This window comes from Littorina saxatilis, linkage group LG8 (assembly GCF_037325665.1).
Source record: "Littorina saxatilis isolate snail1 linkage group LG8, US_GU_Lsax_2.0, whole genome shotgun sequence".
NCBI classification, from domain to species: Eukaryota; Metazoa; Mollusca; class Gastropoda; order Littorinimorpha; family Littorinidae; genus Littorina; species Littorina saxatilis.
In genome coordinates this window covers 24,762,960-24,790,183 of record NC_090252.1, presented here as the reverse complement: position 1 = coordinate 24,790,183, position 27,224 = coordinate 24,762,960, and the positions used below count along the sequence as shown (strand labels likewise).

Here is a 27,224-nt window from a genome sequence, read left to right as displayed (position 1 = left end):
AAAAGCACGCTGGCCAAGGCGTAGTTTATTCACACTGATTCTACTTCCTCTTGGTCGTCGTCGGCGACGAAATCTCTCGGTTGATTAACATTCGGAAGCGAACGCTCACTTCTGAAAGAAGTGCAGAATTTTGGTGGAAAAAAGAGTCTGTGGGTTGTTGGATTTCCGTCATGCGTCTGGTAATCAGCTTTGCCGTGATTGCACTGGTCATCGCTTTCTCCGAAGCAGCACGTGAGATGTGAATTTATGTCTTTATTTCTTTGTGTCTTTCTTTCTGTCTGTCTGTCTGTCTTTTTACATTTAGTCAAGTTTTGACTAAATGTTTTAACATAGAGGGGGAATCGAGACGAGGGTCGTGGTGTATGTGTGTGTGTCTGTCTGTCTGTCTGTGCGTGTGTGTGTGTGTAGAGCGATTCAGACCAAACTACTGAACCGATCTTTATGAAATTTGACATGAGAGTTCCTGGGAATGATATCCCCGGACGTGTTTTTCATTTTTTCGATAAATACCTTTGATGACGTCATATCCGGCTTTTTGTAAAAGTTGAGGCGGCACTGTCACACCCTCATTTTTCAATCAAATTGATTGACATTTTTGTAAAGCAATCTTCGACGAAGGCCGGACTTCGGTATTTCAGCTTGGTGGCTTAAAAATTAATTAATGACTTTGGTCATTAAAAATCTGAAAATTGTAATAATTTTTTTTATATAAAACGATCCAAATTTACGTTCATCTTATTCTACATCATTTCCTGATTCCAAAAACATATAAATATGTTATATTTGGATTAAAAACAAGCTCTGAAAATTAAAAATATAAACATTATGATCAAAATTAAATTTCCGAAATCGATTTAAAAACCATTTCATCTTATTCCTTGTCGGTTCCTGATTCCAAAAACATATGGATATGATATGTTTGGATTAAAAACACGCTCAGAAAGTTAAAACGAAGAGAGGTACAGAAAAGCGTGCTATGCAGCACAGTTACCGCGCTGAACAGGCTCGTCAGTTTCACTCCGTTTTGCACAAGCGGCGACTACGGTCATTGTGAAAAAATGCAGTGCGTTCAGTTTCATTCTGTGAGTTCCACAGCTTGACTTTAATGTAGTAATTTCGCCTTACGCGACTTGTTTACATTTAGTCAAGTTTTTGAACGGCAAATGAACTCCGCCGCAAGGTCAGCTTTGCGGCATCCCTCGGAGAAACTCTCTAAATCGTGCAGTCTGCAGGGCCGGACTAGGCTAAGAGGAGGGGGGGGGGGGAGGGGGGGGTTGCTAGAGGTGGTCCAGGGGGATATCCCCCCTGATGGCAGGGGCGGATCAGTTCATTGTATGGGGGGTGGGGTTCAAAAGTATATTGTGAAGATATGGGTGTGAAGGCGCAAAGCGCCGAGCCGACGGCGCGAAGCGCCTAGCTTGCTAGGGGGGTCCGGGGGCATGCTCCCCCGGAAAATTTTGAAAAAAAGGATGCAAAATGGTGCAATCTGGTGCATTCTGAGGATGATCATTACCAGTTTCAGGCAGCAGATTTTGTCACTGATTATAACCCCCAAAATTGAAACTCAATGTAAAATAAAGAAATGCATACCTCATTCAATATTTTCATATTTTTATATTTTTATATTTATAAGGTGGGTCAGGAAACCCTAGAAACCCCCCCCCCCCCCCCTCGTCCGCCCCTGGGCGGGGTCAAGGGGCAGAGCCCCTTGTGGGGGTTAGGGGGCGAAGCCCCCTGAAACTGATGGGTAGGTCATATTCTGAGATAAGAAAATGGTCGCTCCTTGCATGAAACGGCATAAAATAAGCAATAATAAAAAATGTTTTAAATAAGTAAGGTACATGTTCAGGCTAGGGGGGGGGGAGGTGTTGCGCAACCCCCATAACCCCCCCGGTAGTCCGGCCCTGGTCTGTCGAACGCAGAAGAAGAAGAAGAAGTCAAGTTTTGACTAAATGTTTTAACATAGACGGAGAATCTAGACGAAGTTTGTGATGTATGTGTGTGTGTGTGTGTGTGTGTGTGTGTGTGTGTGTGTGTGTGTGTGTGTGTGTGTGTGTGTGTGTGTGTGTGTGTGTGTGTGTGTGTTACCGCTACCAGGAAGTTGTTCGGGTTGATACTCTGCAATGGATTTGAGTGTGTGTGTGTGTGTGTGTGTGTGTGTGTGTGTGTGTGTGTGTGTGCCACAACATGAAATGCAAATGCAAGCGAGCAGGACTTCCTTGTTCCACAAAGTGTCACCCAAAATCAGCGATAGCGTGCAAGAACACCTCGTCCTAGGTTCAATTACTACTCTCTCCCTCTCCCTCTCCCCCTCTCCCTCTTCCATCTCTCCCTCTCTCCCTCTCCCCCTCTCTCCCTCTCCCTCTTCCATCTCTCTCTCTCTCTCTCTCTCTCTCTCTCTCTCTCTCTCTCTCTCTCTCTCTCTCTCTCTCTCTCTCTCTCTCTCTCTCTCTCATCTTTGTTGTTTTGAAGAAGCAAACCGTAGACGGAGGTGCGGCCTAACTATGCTTGGATTAAGTATGATATAGTTCAACTATTTCTCGCAACATGGCAAGAATGTGCTACAACAGTACAACAGTACCAATAAAAAAATCAACAAACATCAAACATTGCCAACCGGTAGAATCGCCGATCGTCAATTCTACTGGTGGAATCGCCGATACTACCGGTAGAAACTCCGATCAGACTTTCTACCAGTAGAGTCGCCGATTCTACCAGTAGAAAGTCCGATCGGAGTTTCTACCGGTAGAAAGTCCGATCAATCTTTTTACGAGGAGAATCGTCGATTCTGCCAGATCGCTGGTTCTACCGTGACATATACATCGATTCAGAGAAAACTACTGAACCGATCTTCATAAAATTTGACATGAGAGTTCCTGGGTATAATATCCTCGGACAGTTTTTTCTTTTTTTTGGATAAATGTCTTTGATGACGTCATATCCGGCGTTTTGTACAAGTTGAGGCCGCACTGTCACGCCCTCATTTTTCAGTCAGAGGAAATTTTGGTCAAGCAATCTTCGACGAAGGCCTGACTTTGGTATTGCATTTCAGCTTAAAGGCTTAAAATGTAATTAATGATTTTGGTCATTAAAAATCTGAAATTTGTAGTTGAAATTATTGTTATTATAAAACGATCAAAATATAATGTCATCTTATTTTTTACCATTTTCTGATTCCAAAAACATATAAATATGTCATATTTGGATTAAAAATGAGCTCTGAAAATTAAGTATATGATGAATCCCTTTAAAAACATTTATTGTCGGTTCCTGATTTAAAAAAACCCATATAGATATGATATATTTGAATGAAAAACACGCTCAGAAAGTGAAAAGAACAGAAATACAGAAAAGCGTGCTATCCTGCTCAGCGCAACCACTACCGCGCTATTCTGGGTAGTCAATTTCACTGCCTTTGCCTCGAGCGGTGGACTGACGATGCTACGAGTATACGGTCTTAGTGAGAAACAAAATGCAGTGCGTTCAATTTCGTTCTGTGAGTACGACAGCTTGACTAAATGTTGGTGAGTTAGATTTAAAAAAAATTAATAATCGAATTTTCTTTAAAAAAAAAAAAGATACCAAAGAGGCTTTTTCATAAACACATACAACTGTGCACATAAAAAGCACACATCCTGTTCATTGTTGGTATGTGACCAAGTGGAAAGCTGCTTTACCCCCCCCCCCCCCCCCCCCCCCCCCGATCACGGGGCGGACGCCTTACCACTAGGCCAACCGTGCCGGTTTCACAACCAGTGCTGAACGTCCTCCATGTCTGTCACAACATAACGTTTTGAATACATTTCGCTTGTCCCTATAAGAAGACACATCCATCATCCTCCCCACTCTCCATCCCATCGCCTCTCCCACCCCTCTCCCCCACTTCCCACCTTCAACCCCTCCACCCAACCTGGCCTTTAAAAAAAATGTTACACAGGGTCATGCGATTCTGTTGACAACAAAACCTCTTGGAAATCCCCACAAAAAAAACATCACTTTTTTAAAATCACCTTGAAAAACGCAGCAAGCCAATTTATTACCTGTAAAGATCCGGCAACTGCACGCGTATAAAAGCACGTTAACGTAGCAGATGAGCCCAGATGCACACGTTTCTTCCCTTTCATTGCCGTGGTCGTCATCGTCGTCGAGTACTCGCAGCTCATTGCCATTTGAAAATAAAACAAGCGCAGGCAGTTTACCTGAAACAAAAAACCGCCTTCGTAAATTGTGAAGTTTACGTTATGCGTCTTCTGGTGTTCCTCGCCGTGACTGCCTTGGTCGTCATTTACTCCCAAGCCGCACGTAAGATTTGTATAAATTAATTCATTTTTACATTTAGTCAAGTTTTGACTAATTATAAATGTTTTAACATTGACGGGGAATCGAGACGAGGGTGGTGGTGTATGTATGTATGTATGTATGTATGTATGTTTGTATGTATGTATGTTGGTATGTATGTATGTACTATGTATGTATATGTGTGTATAAAGTGATTACAAGAAAACTACTGGACTAATCTTCATGAAAGTTCCTGTGTATGATATCTCCCCAGACATATGTTTCATATTTTGGATAGATGCCTTTGATGACGTTATATACAGCTTTTTGTGAAAGTTAAGGCAGTACCCTCATTTTTCAACCAAATTGCTTTTGGGTCAAGCAATCTTCGACGAAGTCCAAACTATGGGATTGCATTTCAGCTCGTATGCTTAACAATTAGTTAATTAGTTTGCTCTTGAAAGTTGTCATTAAAATCGAATTTTCAGAAGCAGATTAATAAATGATTGCATTGTATTCCTCATCTTCTCCTGAATTCAAAAATGTACAGATATGTCATGTTTACTCTAAAAATTTGCTCAGAATGAAATGAAATAGGTTCAGTAAGGGGCTCCGTTCACATAATTATATGTAACTTTAGCAGGACCGATGACGCACTGCAGCTTATCCCAGCCCGCTACACGTTGCATAAAAGGAAAACAGGCCAAGTACTCGTCATAATCCCTATCGCGGCATAGATAATAGGCCGTGCGTCGTCTGTGCCGCTGAAACTGCGCAGGTATATTCTGCCCATAAGTACTACGACCGCATGCTTCGCGGAGACGAGCGTGACCCGTCTCGGTCTTCTGGTATGGTTAGCCGAGGCTATCTAAATGTCGTCTCGGTGATGACTGGTTTGGCGTGTTGATCTTTTTGTTTGATACCGACTGATTATATGTTTTTATATCGCTTCACGCGCCTTGTTTAATTCATAAATGTATATTTAATTATGTTATTCTTTTGTTTACTTATTTGTTTGTGTTTACTATGTTTTTCTATTGGGCTGGAAGAAATCTACCAAACCAATGAAGTTTGACAATTTAAAGTGAAACTAAGGAGTCTTAATCTTTGCCATAATCATGTGCCACAAGGTTTACAACCGTTATGCTGAAAGGCACACTCAGCTTCCCGTAAACCATCAGTTTCTGGTCACAGGCACTGTCAGGTTTTGACACACAGTACAAACATCCTTTCGTTTAAACACTCACCGCTTGAGAACATCCTAGGTGCCCTCTGTAAAGAGCGAGCAATTTTCAGTGAATTTATTTTTGTGTGGCCAGACGGATAACCCACAATCGGACGCCTCGTTTTGGCGCTAGAACTAACTTTTAAAATCTAAATAATAAATTGACAGCTTGTTACAGAAACATTCTTAAATCATACAAGAATTTTTTTTCATCAAGACAAGATCAGTACAATTCGAAGTTTTGAAAGTTTGAAAAAAGGGAGCCCGGAAGCGTGTCACGCAAGGACGTGTTTTCCGTAGCAGACGAATTGTCTGCATAGCGCTTGCTTGTTTGAAGCCAACCGCCGCCAGTAAGTTCGTGTGACTCGCAGCCGTTTGTTGCGTTTAAGATTCAGAGGTACACAATAACGTGCTATTGCTGTATACAGCGAGTCGCATTGAAATCCCAAACTGACGACTAAATTGTGAACAAAAAGGACAGTGGATCACACGGGTTCACGATGGCTCAGGGGTAAAATAAACCACGACATCTGGTGTGTGGTTTACGCAAGCTAAATAGCTATTCAAACGAACTGTGTCATTTTAATGCTATTAAATGCTGTTGTAAGTGTGTTTCATAAGGTTAGAACTGCTTTTTTTAGTGAGAGTATTTAAATCGTTCTGTAAACCATTTCAGTTGAGGCAGACTGGGCCTTTAAGTATTCATATAAAAAAAACTAATTACCCAGCCCTCGCTTGATGTGCGTGTCGCTTGTAACAGGAACAACAACATTAATATAGCTGCCATGTTTCGGACGCAATCGGTCGACGGAAGGGAAGTTATTCCCTTTTCAAATCTGATACCGACGCGATGACAATTTTTCTGTCACGACCGTTATGGTCCACAGGCCCTAGAATAAATAAATAAATACATAAATGACATTGACACTTTCTCAAATGTTTAGGAAATAAGACTTAAAGCTGTACACACTTGTAGCCACTGATGACGTTGACTATGTCAACTTTCCAAGACGAGTTCAGGTTTAAAACATAATAGTCAGTTCGATCAAAAGGGAGCCACAAGTTACATTCAAATACATGTAGGTTGTATGACTCACAATTTCCACAGCAAGAACGATTTTTTTTGTTAAACAACTATTTGCACCAGATTTTTGTTAATCTGCACAAACAAATGACGTCCCGATGTGAAAAGCATTTTGGGGAATTTTCCTGTAAAATGAAAAGTTGTGTAAATTATTTCTGTTCACAGGTCCACGTTTCAGCAGTCTGAAAAATGTATACCCGACGTACTCTCGCTACCCTGGAGATGGGCAGAAGCTTAAGCGGGACATGGGACTACCCAGCTGGCTTTTCGCCAATGGTACACCCAACACCTGTGCCATTCGCATGAGTAAAGCCTTCCATGATGCAGGTATGTAAAGGGGGAGGGGGTAGTGTGTGTGTGTGTGTGTGTGTGTGTGTGTGTGTGTGTGTGTGTGTGTGTGTGTGTGTGTGTGTGTAGGGGGGATGGCGTGGGTGGGTTGGTGTGTGCGTGTGTGTGTGTGTTAGAGTGAGTGTGGGTTAATGTGTGTGGGTCAGTGTGTGTGTGTGTGTGTGTGTTAGAGTGAGTGTGGGTCAGTGTGATGGTCAGTCTGTGTGTATTTGTGTGTCAGTGTGTCAGTGACACAAATTGTTGCAAAGATACCGATTTATACCGATTTATACCGATACTTCTTCTTGTTCTTGTTCTTCTTGTTCTTGTTCTTGTTCTTCTTTTGCGGCCATAGGCTGCAACTCGGACGTACAGTCGTGTTTTTGCACGAGTGAGTTATGACCGTTTTACCCCGCAGTTTAAGCAGTCAAGCTCAATTTTCGGGGGATACATGCATGGCATTTACGTGTTTGTTTTAACCCGCCTAACTCTGCAATAGATGACAGGATCATTGCCGTGCGTATTTGGTCTTGTGCTTGCGTGTACTGCAACACGAAGAGGGGATAAAGAAGGTCTGCAAATCAGTTCTCCTGGAAGATAGGAAAATTCTCCTTCGGGCTTAACCCACCAGCCACAGTCGGGATTCCATAACTTTCGACATGAAAACCCGATGTCGTAAGTACTAGTCTAGGCTATTGCGCTCGTCTATTCCGAACAGTGCAGACAAATGCAAGACTAATGTTGTTTTTGTTGTTTGCGCAACAGTGTCTCTTTCTCTGCATCATTTGATTTCTGACTTCATCTTTCTTATTTTGAATGCTTCTTTGCTGTGTGAGTGTGTATACACACATATAGTGGTGCAGGCATGGTACTCTTCCGCCGATCGGCGGAAATCCGCCGAAAACGAAAATCCGAAAAAAAAAATCTGCTGATTGACTTGAGATTATTATTTTTTCTCACTCAAGCCTTGTTATCTTTCACTTATATCCCTCTCAGCTTCAAGGAGAGGGCACTAAACACATTTGAATTAGTAAAAAGTCGTCAGCTTCAGGGGGCGTTGCCCCCTGACCCCCACAAGGGGCGCTGCCCCTTGACCCAGCTGAAATTGCCATTCCTTCAGTTCCATCCCTGGTGGTGGCACTGCTGCTCCTGTTGGTTGTGATGATAGGTGTTGCTTAACGCCCTCACGGTAAAACCAAAACTGCTGCTGTTACTATGCTAATTTGCTATTTATGTCCCCAGTACATGCACAAGAGACTATTTGGGACATGCAGTGTTATTACGCTTTTATGCCGATGTTACTGCTGCTACCGCTTTAGGCAGGTTTCACGGTAATCAGACTCTTTGATGTGTGTAAACTTTGCCTTGAAATTACTTGCTTACTGTGTTGATTTTCCTCATTTTTGAGTCACTTGAGAAAAAGTGACTCTATGTAATCGGTCAGTGTTAGTCTGTCCGGCCGGCCGTCCGGCCGGCCGTCCGGCCGGCCGTCCGGCCGGCCGGCCGTCCGGCCGGCCGTCCGTAGACACCACCTTAACGTTGGACTTTTCTCGGAAACTATCAAAGCGATCCGGCTCATATTTTGTTTAGTCGTGACCTCCAATGACCTCTACACTTTAACGATGGTTTCGTTGACCTTTGACCTTTTTCAAGGTCACAGGTCAGCGTCAAAGGAAAAATTAGACATTTTATATCTTTGACAAAGTTCATCGGATGTGATTGAAACTTTGTAGGATTATTCTTTACATCAAAGTATTTACATCTGTAGCCTTTTACGAACGTTATCAGAAAAACAAGGGAGATAACTAGCCTTTTCTGTTCGGCAACACACAACTTAACGTTGGGCTTTTCTCGGAAACTATAAAAGTGACCGGGCTCAAATTTTATGTGAACGTGACTCCCAGTGACCTCTACACTTTGACGTCTGCTTTGGTGACCTTTGACCTTTTTCAAGGTCACAGATATGTCTTGAAGGAAAAAAATTGAAATATCATATCTCTGAAACTATTCATCGGATTTGATTCAAACTTTATAGGATTATTCTTTACATCAAATTATTTACATCTGTATTGTGTTGTGAATAGCAATTTCTTCCTGTCCATCTGATGCCTCATATAATATTCAGAACTGCGAAAGTGACTCGATCGAGCGTTTGCTCTTCTTGTTTCTGCTTGGCATGAGTAAGTATGGTATTTGCAATACAAAAAAATAAATAAAAGCTAAAATGTTTGTGTTTGAGCAATTATTTGAGCGAGTTTTTCGAAGCGAACGTGTGAATCCTGACAGACACCATTTCCTTCTGTCACATGACCCCATCTCAAAGTGTGATTCAAGCAGACACGAAATATCACACAAAACATATGATAATGGGGTTATTAATTCAATTAATACACAAGGTTAGTCTCTGACTAGATAAAATAGGGAAAAAATATCAAATGGGAGCATAAAACCGTTTCTGGAAAAATTTTCAATCGCCACCGAAAGTGTCTGTCAGTAAAAAAAACACGTGCTTTGTTTGCAAAGCAAAGCCTAATTTTACACATCGCGTGCTTTTGTCTGTTATTCTTGCTTGTGAACATCATTTTATTGATGTTCTTCACTGGAAAGCAGGTGTATCATCAACAGTATCACAAAATCGCAAAGAATGAACATTTTTGTTGTGATCCGACCGGTGTCTGTAGACGGAATCACACGTTCGGCAAACTTCGTTTTTAACGGAAATAACCGAGCCTTTCATCGGAAACGACGTTTCAACCGCTTCATATCGTCTGCAGGAAGAAAAAGAGGAATGCGATACCCAGTAAGTAAAACATTTAATCGTTTTTAGTGCCTTTTGATCAAGTTTTGTTGCGTCTGTCAGCAACGTTCGGCAACCCAACGTTCGGCACAGCGACGCGCGCATACGGATTTGCAGCATTTGCATTCGGAAAGTGAGGGATTTGTGAGTTCGTTTGCATAATTTCAATCGCTAGTAGGTTTTCCCTTCGTCTCCCATTGTTGTGTTTGCATGTTATTGGCATTTCATTGTGTAAATTGAAAGTTTGTGAGTAACAGTAGTACAATCTGTCGAACGTTGGCGACGCTGACAGACGCAAATATCGAACGTTGCCTTCAATGACAGAAGGGCTTGGCGATCATACTTTCGATTCGTAGGAACACAATATGGAGACAGCAATGTGCGCTCGTTACCACAACGGTCATGAACCGGTGTAACACGAAATTTTTACTCCACGAAAAATTGACTCCGGAGTAAACTTCCAGTAAAAATCTTGTACGAAAAAAGAACTCCACAAGGAACTAAATTTTTACTCCCCAAATATTTACTCCCAGTAAACATCTCGTACGAGAAACTTAGGGTCTACTCCTTCGTTTATAATTCGCGCAATATCCCATTTACGTGCAATCCCGTTTTGCCGCCGTCCCATTTTGGCGACATTTCACAAGCCAAGCGTCATCTTACTATCGCATCCCATTTTGGCGCAATCCCGTTTCGCCGCTATCCCATTTTTTTATTTTTTATTTTTTATTTTTACATTTAGTCAAGTTTTGACTAAAATAATGTTTTAACGTAGAGGTGGAATCGAGACGAGGGTCGTGGTGTATGTGTGTGTGTCTGTCTGTGCGTGTGTATGTGTGTGTGTGTAGAGCGATTCAGACCAAACTACTGGACCGATCTTTATGACATTTGACATGAGAGTTCCTGGGAATGATATCCCCGGATATTTTTTTTTATTTTTTTCGATAAATACCTTTGATGACGTCATATCCGGCTTTTTGTAAAAGTTGAGGCGGCAGTGTCACACCCTCATTTTTCAATCAAATTGATTGAAATTTTGGCCAAGCAATCTCTGACGAAGGTCGGACTTCGGTATTGCATTTCAATTTGGTGGCTTAAAAATTAATTGATAACTTTGGTCATTGAAAACCTGAAAATTGTAAAAAAAAAAAATTTGTTTTTAAAACGATACAAATTTACATTCATCTTATTCTTCATCATTTTCTGATTCCAAAAACATATAAATATGTTATATTCGGATTAAAAACAAGCTCTGAAAATTAAAAATATAAAAATTATTATTAAAACAAAATTTCCGAAATCGATTTAAAAACAATTTCATCTTATTCCTTGTGGGCTCCTGATTCCAAAAACATATAGATGTGATATGTTTGGATTAAAAACACGCTCAGAAAGTTAAAAAGAATAGAGATAGAAAAGCGTGCTATCGATCCTTCTCAGCGCAACTACTACCCCGCTCTTCTTGTCAATGTCACTGCCTTTGCATCGAGCGGTGAACTGACGATGCTACGAGTATACGCTGTTGCTGTAAAAATGCAGTGAGTTCAGTTTCATTCTGTTAGTTCGACAGCTTGACTAAATGTTGTACATGAACAAAGTATGCAAACCAGATGATCCAGCGACGTCCTTCCCAATTTATGTCCAATGGACGTCTACCCACAACACGCCACTGGATGCCGCGTGGTCAGCCAACCATGTGGTGCCAGTCGTGAAAACCAGGTTCTTTGTCCCACAAAGAGACATTCAAGTTGGGGACTTTGTGACCGCTGACTTTGTCAGCATGGATGGAAAGGTGGAGAGATACAGGGCGGTGATCATCCCCAAGTCAACCCATTTCCCCGATGGGCCAGATCGAGAGGAGATCTGTGTGAAGTGTTTGCGCGCAAAAGACAATGAGAGATACTATGTCTTTCCTAATGTTGATGACATTTCATGCTTGCCAATGGCTCAGATAAAAAAAATCCCACCAACCAACCATGAACAACAGGGGGGATTACTTTTTCTGACATGTGATCAAGTCTCATTTGAGCGTTCACAGTGTTACCTGAGAATAGCACACCCCCTTGAATTGGGAACAAAGAAAAAGCGTTGTATATATGCATTTTTGAATGCTTTTCTAAAGTCATAAGTTCATTATTTGTGATTTTTTTTTTTATGGATTGTTTTGCTGAATACATGCAGTTAAGAAATTGACCCCGTTTTCAAATTTAGGGGGTAGGGTTGCCCTATAGCCCACGTATGTCTGTGTGACTGTGTCAAATATCAATCTACTCTGCGTACAAAATGTATATATGTTTGTTTTTCGATTTTAGAATGATTTCTTAAGCTGGCTATAACTTCTGAGGTCTACAGGAAACGATAAAGATAAAAAATGTACAAAATATAAGTAGCGTCCTTTATCTTACCATTGTTCTGATCAATGCTGTCCCTTTATTTGCAAGTTAACCATTTTTCTTAATGTGTTCAAGGAGTATGTTAAAAATTATTATCAATGGTTGCTTTAAACTGCACCTTTGGGCAGTTATTATGCACTAAAGTTGTAAAAGCATGTTTTGGGGGTTTTAGGATATAGCGTCTTGGAACGCCAATCATCTTGGAAATACGAATGTTCATATAATTTTTTTACTGTTTTGGATAGATAAAAAGTTGAACTCTTGGTGCAAACTGTTTTTTGGTCCCTGTTTGACTATTTATTATTTTGGAATATTGTGTGTGAGGGGGAAACTGCAATCCTCAATATCATGAAACGTGCCTTTAACCATCATTCAGCTGTTCAGGGCGTCCCCACGTTTTGGTAGTGTTTTGTTTTGCTTTTGGAGGGGTGTGTGTGTGTGTATGTGTGTGTGTGTGTGTGTGTGTGAGTGTGTATGTGTGTTTGTGTGTGTGTGTTCGTGTGTGTGTGTGTGTGTGTGTGTGTGTGTGTGACAGTGTGTGTGTGTGTGTGTGTGTGTGTGTGTGTGTGTGTATACGTCAATCTTATTGGCAGGTTTGGGGATCAACCGCAGCAGGGTGACACGTTGCGGAACATCATCAGCCCGTGTCAGTGGTAAGGGCAGACAGTACATCATCAGGGTCAACTTCTTCAAGTGTTACCTGGCAGCTATCTGGGGCGGGAGACCTAACGTGAGCGGAATCAGGAGCAAGAGTACTATTCGGGTAATGGCCACATTTTTCTGGGCTTTCCCCAGTGTTGTTCGTGTCTTGCTTTGTTTTTAAAGGGATGTGTGTGTGTGTGTGTGTGTGTGTGTGTGTGTGTGTGTGTGTGTGTGTGTGTGTGTGTGTGTGTGTGTGTGTATGTGTGGGAGTGTGTATGTGTGTGTGTGTGTGTGTGCGTGTGTGTGTTTGTGTGTGTGTATGTGTGTATGTGCGTGGGTGTGTGGGTGTGTGTCACAGTGTGTGTGCGGTTGTGTGTGTGTGTGTGTCACAGTGTGTGTGTGTGTGTCACAGTGTGTGTGTGTGTGTGTGTGTGCGTGTGTGTGTGTGCGTGTTCATGCGCGCGTTCGGGCGTGAATGTATACGTCAATGTGTGCGTGCGTTTGCGTGTATACGCGAATGCAGACTCGCTCCAGCACTTCTGCCATGTACAAACACTCAGGCAAGTTGACAATATGTTGCTGCCAAGTTGATTATTTAATCTAGAGGGACAATTGACAATATTGTTTTTATTTTAATTTTTTTTTTTACAACATCTAGGATCAAAAAGGCCTTCTGATCTTCACTGGGTGCAGCGGCTTTGGTCAGCACATTGACCTGTGGGACGGGAGCAGCTGCTCAATGGGGTGTGAATACTTTAACCGCTGCAGCACCATCGAGATGTACACTCTGCAATAGTCTCAATTAATCTTTGCATGAAATAGACGACTTGTGGACATAACTCCGTTGAGTCTTTCTTGAGTGTGTGGAAGAGTTGCGGCGCTTGAAGCCGGGGCAGTGAATATAGTGACCTGCGATGTGCTTTTTGTTTCTCTTTCTGTGGATAGAATAAGACACACTGTCATCATTTTCGCGAGTTTTTATTAATGACAAGCTGGTTAACAAAAAAACCACGATTTTCATATGTAACAAATCCAAGTTGCCCATGGTTTTGAGCTTTAGCTGAGACGTGGTTTGTCAACGTAAAGGCCAGCGTGAGGCTGTTTGTTTGATACGTAGAACCATCGAGGCTTTGGATTCGTGTTTCCGATGACAACGGTTGTAAAGTTCGCTCTTAAAGACCCAATCAATGTTGATTATTACCGCCACGACTCATGGTTAATTTGTAACTAAGCTCTGCAATCGCAAACTGCACAACGAAAAGTCTTTAACACTTAAAAGAAAAGGCACATATGCTAAAAACTTACTGATATATCGCAAAAATTATGGAATGTGTGCATTTATCTACACGAAGAAAAGCGACGCGAAGTTTATGTTTGATGTCTCATACAAGTATGATGTGAACTTCAGACGCGCATTGAGGCCCTGACCCAGCCAGCATGATTCTGCGTGACGCATGCGTTATTTCTGCGTTTTTCATGGGGGGATGCGTACGGCCTCGTGACACCTTCGCTTCGCGCGCGTTACTTTTCGCCAACTTTTACGCAGATTGTCGCATTCGAAACGACTTCACCACGCAGTGTTTAGCACGCATGGATTCAATGAAAAGGTGATTGCAATTTTTGTTTTTCCTAATTTTATACCGTGGGTTTATGCATTTACTTCATGAAATAATTTATTATATTTTATGTTATTAAAAAATATTTACTTTTAAATTTTGGTTATGAATAGTTATTCTTCTTCAAAAACTTCTTTTTTTTTTTTTTTAGAAAAAAAATTGCATAAAAACTTTCAATCCATTATTTTTCAGTTTATCTTAAGACAGTTTCGGTTAAAAAAAAAATGCATTTAAAAGTTTAATAAAAATATTTTTATTTTATGTAATGGTTTTCCCATTTAATTTTTATTTAATCATTTTGTTATTACCAACATTTATTTGCTTAATTGTTATCCTGATTATTATTTTATCTTAAAATAAATATGATTATTTTAATTTGTATTATCATTATAATTGTTTTAGCATGTAATATAATTATTGTAATGGGGATTTGGTATTGTTGTAGGAATCAGCTTTCCACAAAATAATGTCGTGGAAAAATCTAGGCAAAGCATAATAAAAATATTATATGAACAGAAAAGATAACTGAAATCTATATGAACACCCATAACAAAACGATAAAAACATTTAAAAAATTCAGATTAAACAAAAAAATGTAAACTAAAGTAACTTTGAAACTAATTATCTACTCAAAATAAAGGCTGATGTTAATGGTTACATAAAATTTGTTCTCAGCATATTTTCATTTTATTTTATTTTGCTTTGGAAGAAAATCTCTATGAAAGTTCAATTTCAGGGGAGACAGTTACCTTGACTGAAAAGAGCAATTTATTGAAGTTATTTCCCTTGTCTGTCAGAAAATCAGACAATCTCCAACTTCCTGTTGGCAAGAAGTCTGTCAAATCCACATTGTATCGGCGTTTTTTTGCTTTTTCTTCATATTGACTTGTATTTTTGACTTGCTTATTGGATGCAAGGTAATCTTATCCTTCTCTCTGAAATGAAGATTGACTTCTTTCAAGAATAGGTAAGTTGATCAACTGAAGGAAAGATTTGGGAATTTGAATTTTTGATAGCTCGCGGCTTCGGCTTCCGAGTTTGATGGCAGAGAGAATTTCTCACACTTTCGATTTTTTTTTTCGCCTAGAAGAACACTGTTCTATTCATTCATGTTTGTTTTGTCTGAAAGATGGATGAATGAACTAACTTTTCCAAAAACATAAAGTTGATTGATGCAGTGGTTTGTTTTTAAGGAGTTGTGGAAGAGTGAAAATACCATCCGAATCCCGATTCGCGGGTCGCTCACGGCACCATAAAAACTGAATTTTCGTTTATCATTTTATGTCTCATTGTCTGTTTCTTGGTGAACTTTGGTTGGTTCCTAATCTGGTCGAGTCATTGCGGCAGCAGTTGTCAGGAGCTTTAGTAGTAATACTAATAGGCTCTTCATATATCTGTTTTTTTTTATTTGTATCTTTTTATTTTTCCACAGATGTTCAACTTTCAGTTCCGCATACTGACATAGACTCATAGTCATAGTGGAATATTCTGTGTCTGAGTCTCGGAAAAGAGAAAAATTACCCTTGTTCCCGAGGCATGCATAGACTAGAGAGGCAGGCAGAGGCTGTGTCAGCGTGTGCAGTGATAAAGTTGAAAAACAGATTTTTTTTGAAATAAAAATAAAAAATACATCACAGAGAAAATAAATATACTAATTTAGTGAAATTGAGATGCTTATATTTAATAATTAATATTCCAGTTTTGATGTTTGCGTGTTACTGTTACTGTTAGGTTTGGGAATCAATGTGATCCTATTTAACTTCCAAGTATTTATTTTTTCAGAAAGCTTTGACTTGAGTATGACGGTGCTCACTGCTTGTTTGAACTGAAGGTGAAGAAAGCTGAGATGGACAGTGACCTTAACACCGCCACCGATGCCAGTAACGCAGACTGTCGTTCCGTCCCGGCAAGGTGAAGATGAACAGGTATGGCTCGATAGCAATGAGTGTCTCATTCAGAGTCATTGATAGTGACACTGACAGCGTCTTTTTGTTCTGTGACTTTGGCTTATTTTGTGTTTTATTCTTTTAGTTATAACCAGATGTGTCAAACAAATTCAGCTGATCTCTTTTACTGTTTTAGTGAAACAAATGTATTGTTTCCAGCAAAGGGAAAAAAAATCGGGTGGGGGCGGTTGGTCGATTTTATTTTTATATTTAAATTTTTATTTTATTTTAATAGTTTTATTGATGTTTGTTTTTAATTAACACAGGCATCTCATTGATGAGAAAGTGTGAACTGTGTCCGCGGGATGCCAGAGAAGAGTAACTTTTCATCCAAAGTCTGCAAAATTGAATTTAAAATTTAACCTTTTTGATGAATATTTTTGAATGAATACAAAAAGTTCTAGTGTTTGGAGGAAAAGTTAAGGTCAGTTCAACTTTAAACAAGGATTTTTAGTGTGTGTTTGTTCTTCTGTCTAAAAAATAAAAATAAAAAAATCTGCTTGAAGTAAATACACACAAAAATTTTCATCTCCAACTGCTGAGTCCCTACATCTTTTTACCCCATCAAATGCCACTCTGTATGCCCCTTTAAAAATTGATTGCAATATATATATTCCTCATCTTCTCCTGAATTCAAAAATATAGAGATGTCACGTTTACTTTGAACATTTGCTCAGCTCAGATTGTTTTTTAGTGCTGATGGTTTCTTTTCAGGCCGACAGATTGTCTAAAATATGTATTGCTTCATGTAAATGACTTTTTGTTCTTCTTTTCTTCCATTCAGCGGACACAAGACTACGAGCAGAGCAGAGCGGCAAGATAAACATCAGTTCTTGCTGCTGGAGAAGGTTCTACAGGAGCAGATGGACCTGATGCGACTAATTTAGTAATTGGTTGCCAAAGAATCATGGTGGAGCCAGAGCCTGTGCTACTGTTCGATGGAGTCATCTTTTTACTGTTGAGTGTGGAAGATGTTGAAGGCACATGATGGATCTGTCGAAGGAGTGATCACTGGTAGGTGGCTTTGAATGCTATTGTTGAAGCAGACCAGTCATGCCTGTGCTATTTTCCCCAGATAACTGTAGCAAGATCTTGTGAGAGTGACATGTTATTGTTAGACGCTCTTTAGGCTTTAAATGTTACCTTGAGTGTGTGCTTTTTGGAGGATGCCAGATGTCATCACGGTTCACGGGTGTATCTTAACTGTTCATCAGTTCTCAGTCATGACCAGTTTCCCATTATCCTGGGAATTCATGCAAGGTTTATGCGTATTGGTCACATTTGTGAATTTAACCAACACATTTTGATGATAAAACTATGCTTATGGGTACGCACAATGATGGGCCTCTTTTTCTCATGTGGGGTGCGGAAAATGCATGCACCACTTTGTTTTCTGTGATCATTGCATCTGTGAGAAATAATGCAAATATTGCTCTGTGGCCAGAGCTGCCATCTGCTAGGTTTTCAGGGATGTAACAGAAATTGCTACGCTGTTTCCTCAAGTTCAAAATTGCAAGTGCTACACTCAAGCAAATAATCACAAACATGCAACAGTGCCTTCTTGTGAGTTCTGATTCTCACTTTGTGTAGGCATCGGATTATGGGTCAGAAAAAAATTGTCCACACTGAATAGTATCACGGTTGACGCTCTCTTCTAACTATGTTTGTGCTTTCCAAATGAAGGTTTGTGAGATAGTATTGAATGATTGATGCAGGTCACCTGAGGTGTGTGATTACATTTTATGACAATGCTACACTCAATCACCATTTGCTCTTCTGAAAACTTTTTTTTTTAAAGCAAGTGCGATTATTGATTTTTTGCTCCAGGTGACAGTATGATGCTTCCAGATTGAATTGTTTGTATGTGAAGAAGAGCTGTCTGAATATTTGATTTTTGGAATTCAGTTGGCTTGTTTTGTTTGTTTCAGATCCATGACCATGAGCTCGGTGTGGTTGGTGGACATGAACTAAAGACGACTACTGATGCTGTGATGACGAAGGTGTTCCATAGGCTACACGGTTGCTGACAGGGGGCTCTGGGGGAGGGCAGGGAAAGAGACCATGGTGTACGCTGCGACTAAAAGCCATCGACAGTGAGTTGTTTTTCATAATTTGTAAAATCATCCTGGTCCTTTTAGGCCAAAAAAAAAAATAGGTGTGGTTACGGTAACATAGCCCAAAAAAATAGGGTAGGTAGGTAGGCAATCACTTTTTTTTTTTTTTTACTTTTTTTTTCTAATGTGTACAAATTAAACCTACTTGACAGGGAAATAAGTGTGCGACTCGGGCGCTTTCGCTTTCATTGCGTTTTTTGCACTCGTTTTTTGTTTTTGTTTTTTTGTTTTTTGACAAATGTAATAAAAAGTTATAGGATCGGCCCCTAAAAATAGGGTAGGTCGGGTTACCGTAACCACACCTATTTTTTTTTTAGGCCTTAGGAAGAAGATAAAATCCATGTCTACAAAACAACAAGTTATTTCTGTCTCAAATTTTGTTCTTTGGAATCAATTTTAAATTTGCCATGTTTCACATGTGAATGATAGTTGTCAAAGCTTTTACGCTTAACATTAAATTGCTAGAAGCCAAGTTCCTGAGCTCATTTGTCAGTGTCATGGATTTTCGACTACATACGAAATAAGGATGTTAGCAAACGGTATGATGTCGTCACATATGCGTCTGCACGTCACAGTACATGTATTATGAATTTCCGAAGGCCCCCAAAGAAAAAGTCATAGTAAAGGTAACTTTAACCACTTATGACGGGTATACCAGTCATGCGCTTGTGCAGCCGCAGCGCCTTAGGACGGGTAAACCCGTCTTCTCCGTTCCGGGATTTTCCAGAAATGCTACGTCACTGCTGACACACAAATAGCAGCCAATGGTTTGGTAGGATACCTCATTCTCATGAATAAACATAAATGGTGACGCGGTTTTGCGTTTGAAGGCTATTTTCGGCCTTGTCGACAGGGTATGGGAGAGAAATCTCGACTCGTCAAAATGGCTAACGGTGACTGTCGACCGGGCCCTAGTAGGGAAAAACAAAGCCGGACTGACGCTACAGGCGGTGCAAATGATTATGGATACTGACAGGGGAAGGGGGAGATCTTTCGGACAATTCGTTGGAAACAGGTAGATGACAGTGATTATAATCCTTTCTTGGAGCGAGCAAAACAGCCACCTGTGTTTGATCCACAGGCACCGGAAGATGCGCCGGGCTTATTTTTCAAAAGTTCATATTTAAACATCATTATAAGCCAAACTAATTATCATTTCCATGATTAGACACTAAAAACAGATTCTTGGTTCAATTTCCTTTAAAAACAACATAGGTTTTACTTACCTACCTACTGCCAGTTTGAAGCTAGATTTTTTTGTGAATTATTACACCCCAAACTCCAATATTCCCTGGCAGTCAGGAATGCACATACCCAAGTTTTGATTGGCAGCGAAAGGGTTAAAACAAATATTAGGGTAGGTATTTTTTTTTACTTCTCTTCTACAAGGATTACAATGTGTTGTAATTTCCTAACTCAAGTATAGTTGGTGTGTTGTAAAAGCGTATGGTGTGTATGCAAGTTTGTGTGTCTGTATGATTTTTAGCAAGTTTACAGGCGTCAGGAAATAAACTTGAGACTTTTCTCAAATCAGTGATAGTTGTTTGATGATCTAAGTTCATGTTATTTTTTGTTTTGTCATGCAGAGGCTGTTCCGTGAAGCTGTACGGGTGCCACAGGTCAAGACCTTGAAGACGGCCGTTCAAGACTGGTTTTTGGAAGCCTGTGATAAAAGAAAGAGACAACAGGCCATGGAAGAGCCTTCATGATTTGGTTTGCAGTAATTGAACTTTGTAATCTCTGTAGGCTTATTTACAATGCTAGTTGCAAAAATTTGATGAATGTAAGATTTGACTCGCCTGAGAAATTGCTAGTGAGTAATTGTATTTCACAGTTCAGGTCTGTGTGGCTGATGGGTAATGTACAGAAGAGTCTGGGGTTTTGTTGGACATTATTTAAGCTAAGCTTTAAACTTCACACTCTTCTACAGATGATGTTCAGACATGATGTACCCTTTTAGGTTGTGTCAGAAAGACAGAAGACTAAACTGGAAGTGCTCAACTACCATTACTATCAGTGGAGATGCATTTGAACTTTTCTTGTGGGTATCCCATACTAAAAATATAGAATACATGATTCTGGAAAAGCTGTTCAAGGGCACTTACACACTATATTCGATTTTTAATACACGACTCAAACCTTCAGGCTAAATTAAAATGAATAAAATACAAGTATAAAGAGTTCAGAAAACAAAAAGTGAACAAATAGAAAGAAAAGGTTTTAACAATTCCTTGTCATTTATGGGAGTCGAACGCAAACAACCTAGGCAGCTTGAAGGAGACAATGCATGATGCGGGTTTTTGTTGTTCTTTATTATTTTTTGGAGTTGAGTTGAGAATTTAGAAGCGAGACTAGAAATATACTTTTTTTGTTGTTGCTGTTAAAACCGTTATGATTGGATTTCTATAGATGTAAGTCTTGGTGCACCTGATAAAAATTTAGCCCTTGAATGCAGGCAGTGTAAGGTAAATGAAGCAAAGTTCTCTCCGAAACAGCAAAAAAAATGCATTTCAATTATATTGATCCTCGCCACCTTATTTTGTTTGCTGAGCAGCTGGCCGCTGGAGACTTGTCTATCATTTTGTGAGTAAGCTGCGTGTTTTACATCCATTTTGAGATGGCAAACCTATGTTTTACGCAGTCTGATAAGTTTTTTTTAATTTATGAGTTTTATGTCATGTTTTTTTTTTAAATTTATGAGTTTATGTCATGTTGGTGTGCTTATACATATCAGTGGAGAAGGGGCATTGAATAAGTGTTTCTTTTTGATATCATTGTTCTGAATTTTGACTATTAGCTGGCATTTTACCTTTTGTTTCATTATTGTAGTTGTTACTTTTGTGTAGTGAAACTTGATAACTCACTGCTGCCCATGTCTAGGTTGTGTCAATTGTTTTTTCTTCACTGAACGTACCACTGATTATCAATGATGACATCAGGGTTTTGTTCTTTCTCTGGCATTTGAATTTGCTTCAAATCATTGTGAACTTTTTTTTTCCATGCAAAGTTACTGGTATATGTGAATATGTTAACACACTTCAAATCAAAACCTGAAATGTCTCCTTTTTAAAAGTAATTTTTTTAATTTCTTTTATTTAAATGGTACACATTCATATGATTGTCTCCCTTTTTTTTCCTTTTTTTTTTCTCTCTCCTTCTCTTATTTTGTTTTTTTCTTTCTTATTCTTCGGTTTGTTCTTCCTTTTATCTTCTTATCCTCTTTCTCTTGCTTGTTCCTTGTCCCAGTATGCTTTCACGCCGCCCCATCTAATTATTTTGTGCTCCATCCACATCTGAATTTCGTTCAGCTGCCTTGTCCGAAATGTGTGTGGGGCACATATGTATGTTTAATGTCAATGTTCATGTTTCAAGTTCCTTGCTTTGTGAATTGCATACCAATGTTTTATGCAGTCGTGATAGATTCTAAATGTATGTGTTATCCTAGTTTGGTGTACATTGACTGGATTTCGATCCCTGGAGAATGGGCATTAACTAAGTGTTTGTTTGTGATATCATTAGTAATCTGAAGTTCAACTATTAGCTGGCTTGTAGAACTTTTTTTCTCTTTTTGTTGCTGTTCTGTATTCAAACATGTTGATACAACTCACTGCTGCCTATGCCTAGGCTGTGCCAATTATTTATTTATTTGTTTACATCAATGTGATATAGTGACGAGTGTACATCAAAATTCTCTCTTATAAGTTATACTGGATTCTTCACTGCATGTACTACGGCGTATCGATGATGACTATCAGGGTTTTGTTCTATTTATTCTTTGTTCTGCCAATTTGAATTCTGCTTTGAATAGTATTTTGATCATTTTTGTTTCCGTGCTGCTGGTATGTCAAAATGCAGTGAAATTAAAACCTGGAAGTCACAATGGCAATAAGCGAGATTCAAATCTCTCCTTTGTTTTAATCAATTTATTTGACTGCATTTTTGTTTTAGAACTTGTACATAATTATGATCATCTCTGTTATCGAACCTGCACGCTTGACCTTTGTCTTTCTGGATCAATACAATGTTGTGCACTGCCCATTATTTGTTTGTGAGTGCGTAAAGCGGTTGTGTGGTCTGCGTAAAATTGTGTAGGTCAATCGTGACATCTGCGTGGAGAGTGCGTCAAATGCGTGAGAATGCGTAAAGCAATTGTGACATCTGCGTGGAGAGTGCGTCAAATGCGTGAGAATGCGTACAGCAATTGTGACATCTGCGTGAAGAGAGCGTAAAAAGCGCGTAATGCCTGAGAATGCGTCAATAATTCGTGACATCTGCGTGGAGAGTGCGTAAGATGATCAGGACATCTGCGTCAAGAGCGCGTTAAATGCGTAAAGCAATCGTGTCGTCTGCGTGGAGAGCGCGTTAATAGCGTGAGAATGCGTAAAGCAATCGTGACGTCTGCGTGGAGAGTGCGAATTTGTCTTGGTGTCAAATAAGCGTGCGCTGGAGGTGCGTATGGTCTGCGTAATCTGAGGGAAAACGAGTGTGTCACGCATGTATTTCGCTTTGCAAAATCGCGCGCGTTACGCATGCGTCCAGTGCAGTTGTTACGCAGAGTTTGGCGACTGCGACACGCATTCGCTGCGCAAAATTTTGCTGGCTGGGGAACTGCATTCGAAAATTTACGTTCACAATATTGGCTCCCTGTCGGTGATTGTGCGTACTTATGCACTACCAAAATGATGACAAAAACTATGTTAACTTTGGTGTCTTCTTGCCAGACCCTCATTTTTTTGTCGGTTTCGGGGAGCATATATCGCCTTCTGTTAATCTTTGTCAACCTCGGCCTTGTGGCCTCGGTCAATAAAGATGACTCAGAAAAACGATATGCCCCCTTCGGACCGACACAAATTATGGTCTGACGACAAGCCACCAAACTTCTTATAATATCGAGCGGACATTGCATAAATGGCAAAGTTCTGTCCATGTGATGCTTTTTAGCTGTTGAAAACTCATTGTTTCTTGCCTAAACTCATCATGTTTCAATCAATCAATCAATATGAGGCGTATATCGCGCGTATTCCGTGGGTACAGTTCTAAGCGCAGGGATTTTATGTTTTATTTAATTTTTGAATTTTTATGCAATTTATATCGCGCACATATTCAAGGCGCAGGGATTTATTTGCCGTGGCTGTAAGCTGTGCAACTCTCCTTCAAGCAATAGAAATCGCAACAGAAAAGCGAAATGATAGCAGATAAAACTGCAACGTCCAGACCGATGTTCTTTCTCATACCTTCTCTGGCTGCATGTACAGAAGACTTAATTATGAATGAACGTCATTTTCTGGAAGAGTAAGATAATCCCATTTGATGACTTGTTTTCAATAGTCGTGGATCATGTTTTCAAGCACGTCTGTTGCTCTGGTCTATTTTATACTTTTGTTATAATTATCTTTTTTCCGAGTCGAGATGTAAAATGTATATGCCGAGTGAGAATTGAAACTGAGCGTATCATTGCGTGTGTCAGGACTGTTGTTCTGAGTTGATTTATCCATGATGTAGTTGCTTTTTGGTTCGATTGCAACATTTCTGTTCATTTTACTTTGTGTTCTGTGGTGTGATTCGTCCGAGTGCGAGACAGCCTTCCCCGAACGCGTCTGTGCGAGAAAGTGTGTATACTTGATTGCGTAGATCAGTGTGTGAAAGAGATTGAGACCCCCACTCGCACAGCAAACACCAACACAACAGCTCAGTTCCAACCCAACAGAGAAATTCCGTGACACTATTGCAGCCCTGAAAGTCCAAAAAAGTGATTCTGAAAATGTACTAGCCAGAGAGCAAATCTTACTAGCCAAACCAACAATCTGTTTCAGCAACTTTACTCGCATTTGGCGAGTAGATGAACATTTCTACTCGCCAGTTACATGTTTTTACTCGCCATGGCGAATCAAATACACGCCATTTTCAGGCCTGTATTGCTCAATTTGAAACAGAGATGAGGTTATTTTGCTTACAACCTAGTCCCTGTGCACAATCTGCACAGTAAGTTCTGTATCGTTTGAGTAAAGGCTCCACAAACTTTGCATTCAGGAGCTCCTAAGTTCACCAACTCTGCAAGATGAAAGAATTTACATATAAGGTTTTATAGCATCCTTTGCTCAAGCGCATGGTGTTAAAAACTCATTTTTTTGTACACAAAATCAAACATACGATTTATTCTTGTTCGCTCTCACATTGGTTTAATTTATGTCATTTGTTCTTCTTTGTATCACAACATGGCACCAAGCTCTGAACAATAACCTTCTTTTGGTTATTACTGTGCCTTGCGAAACATACCTGGGCAAAATTCGCAGTTCCTAGAAATAAAACGATTTCTTCGCTAATTCTTTGTGTGACTGATGGGGCGGATACACCGAGGTATTGTGTGTATTTTTCTGTTGATCCTCGTTGTTAACAGGCACACTGTGTGGACAGTTCGGCTCACCATCTCAGATCTAGTCAGGCTTTTACATGGGATAAGACCATCCCTCCACTTGGTCACATACCTAACCTCTACACCCTGACTGGTTGCCGTGGGGAGTTGGATTTTGTTGATGAATATATTTCTCAAAAAGCTACTAGTGGCTGTTGTGAAATTATCTCATTAAACAATCTCACTGCACACAGAGAGAACCCAGGTTGTTCATTTTTACATTTAGTCAAGTTTTGACTAAATGTTTTAACATAGAGGGGGAAATCGAGACGAGGGTCGTGGTGTATGTGCGTGTGTGTGTGTGTGTGTGTGTGTCTGTCTGTCTGTGTGTGTGGGTGTGTAGAGCGATTCAGACTAAACTACTGGGCCGATCTTTATAAAATTTGACATGAGAGTTCCTGGGTATGATATCCTCAGACGTTTTTTTCATTTTTTTGATAAATGTCTTTGATGACGTCATATCCGGCTTTTCGTGAAAGTTGAGGCGGCACTGTCACGCCCTCATTTTTCAACCAAATTGGTTGAAATTTTGGTCAAGTAATCTTCGACGAAGCCCGGACTTCTGTATTGCATTTCAGCTTGGTGGCTTAAAAATTAATTGATGACTTTGGTCATTAAAAATCTGAAAATTGTAAAAAAAAATATTTTTTTTATAAAACGATCCAAATTTACGTTCATCTTATTCTCCATCATTTGCTGATTCCAAAAACATATAAATATGTTATATTTGGATTAACAACAAGCTCTGAAAATTAAATATATAAAAATGATTATCAACATTATTTTTTCGAATTAAATCTAAAAACACTTTCATCTTATTCCTTGTCGGTTCCTGATTCCCAAAACATATAGATATGATATGTTTGGATTAAAAACACGCTCAGAAAGTTAAAACGAAGAGAGGTACAGAAAAGCGTGCTATCCTTCTCAGCGCAACGAATACCCCGCTCTTCTTGTCAATTCCACTGGCACTGCCTTTGCCACGGGCGGTGGAGTGACGATGCTACGAGTATACGGTCTTGCTGCGTTGCGTTGCGTTCAGTTTCATTCTGTGAGTTCGACAGCTACTTGACTAAATGTTGTATTTTCGCCTTACGCGACTTGTTGGTATGTGTCCAAGTGTCCAGTAAAGGAAGTTGAACAGGTAATTAACGTAACAGCCATCCGGACTATAAAACTTAGACATAAGCACGTACGTACGCATGCATGCATGCACACACACACACACACACACACACACACACACACACACACACACACACACACGCGAGATAGCAAAATAAAATAACCTGTTCTGGATAGATAATTGATTTGACTTTTGCCACCTATGAAAAGGTTGCCAAATTGTGCCTATTCTGAATTGTTGATGTTGTGTTTATATTTAGTCAAGTTTTAACATAGACGGGGAATCGAGACGAGGCTGGTGGTGTATGTGTGTGTATGTGTAGAGCGATTCAGAGAAACCTACTTGACCGATCTTCATGAAACTTAACTTGAAAGTTCCTGAGAATAATATACCAAGATTTGTTGTTTCTTTTTTTTATGACAAATGTCTCATGACGTCATATCCGGCTTTTTGTGAAAGTTTAGGTGGCACTGTCATACCCTAATTTTTCGTTCAAATTGATTGAAATTAAGGTCAAGCAATCTTCGACAAAGCCCGGACTATGGGATTACATTTCAGCTTGGAATCTTTACAATTGATAAAGAGTTTGCTCATTAAATATCTGAAATATCGAATTAAAATTAAGAGTTTAGTAATCGATCCAAAAATGATGCCATCGTATTCTTTATCGTTTGTTGATTCAAAACACATATAGATATGTTATGTTTGGATTAAAAACACGCTGAGAAAATTGAAAAGAATGGAGAAAAGCGCGCTTTCCTGTTGTTGCGTGTTCATCGGCACACCGTACTGCAAAATCATCTGCATGCAGGGTGATTGAACTCATCGAGATCGAACACACGTTTGTGTACACGTACACCCATTATTTACTGGCCAGGTATGTTCAATGTAAGAGGCGTATTTTACTACTACAGTTTTTTCACACATAATTTCATTGCCAATGTTCATGTGACACGACAGCGATCAAACGTCAAGTCTGAAGCTAGGCTCTGAGAAGAAGATTCACCAGTGCATGCAAGTCCTTGGGGCATATGGTCTATCTCAAGTCGGAAGAGTGTGTGTGTGTGTGTGTGTGTGTGTGTGTGTGTGTGCGTGCGCGCGTGTGTGTGCGCGTGTGTGTGCGTATGAGCGCGCGCGTGTGTTTGTGAAGGTAACGGGCAAAACGTAATCTATTTTTTATATTTAGTCAAGTTTTGACTAAATATTTTAACATCGAGGGGGAATCGAAACGAGGGTCGTGGTGTATGTGCGTGTGTGTGTGCGT

At 39.9% G+C, this 27,224-nt stretch overlaps 1 protein-coding gene and 1 long non-coding RNA gene across 3 annotated transcripts; both read left to right on the top strand.

Moving 5' to 3' along the window:
* Positions 1-13,900, top strand: LOC138973119 (uncharacterized). 2 transcript variants are annotated; one of them, XM_070345782.1, is made up of 4 exons: positions 1-231; positions 6,753-6,914; positions 12,698-12,867; positions 13,405-13,900. In XM_070345782.1, exons 1-4 carry the CDS (start codon positions 171-173, stop codon positions 13,540-13,542), a joined length of 531 nt encoding a protein of 176 aa, XP_070201883.1. In that variant the 5' UTR covers positions 1-170; the 3' UTR covers positions 13,543-13,900. The 2 variants fall into 2 exon arrangements, 1 of the variants encoding a protein (XP_070201883.1); XR_011457893.1 differs by lacking the exon at positions 1-231 and adding an exon at positions 4,093-4,302.
* A 939-nt stretch (positions 13,901-14,839) lies between these two features.
* On the top strand, positions 14,840-23,026 carry LOC138973118 (uncharacterized). Its single transcript, XR_011457892.1, has 5 exons — positions 14,840-15,329; positions 16,145-16,287; positions 17,093-17,322; positions 18,237-18,401; positions 20,009-23,026. It is a non-coding gene; the product is annotated as an uncharacterized lncRNA (long non-coding RNA).
* Positions 23,027-27,224: the final 4,198 nt, after the last annotated feature.

Coding starts and splice junctions, on each gene's coding strand:
- LOC138973119 (XM_070345782.1), top strand. CDS start 171: ATGCGTCTGGTAATCAGCTTTGCCGTGATTGCACTGGTCATCGCTTTC. Junction 232..6,752: donor CGCTTTCTCCGAAGCAGCAC/GTGAGATGTGAA, acceptor TTCTGTTCACAG/GTCCACGTTTCAGCAGTCTG. Junction 6,915..12,697: donor TAAAGCCTTCCATGATGCAG/GTATGTAAAGGG, acceptor TCTTATTGGCAG/GTTTGGGGATCAACCGCAGC.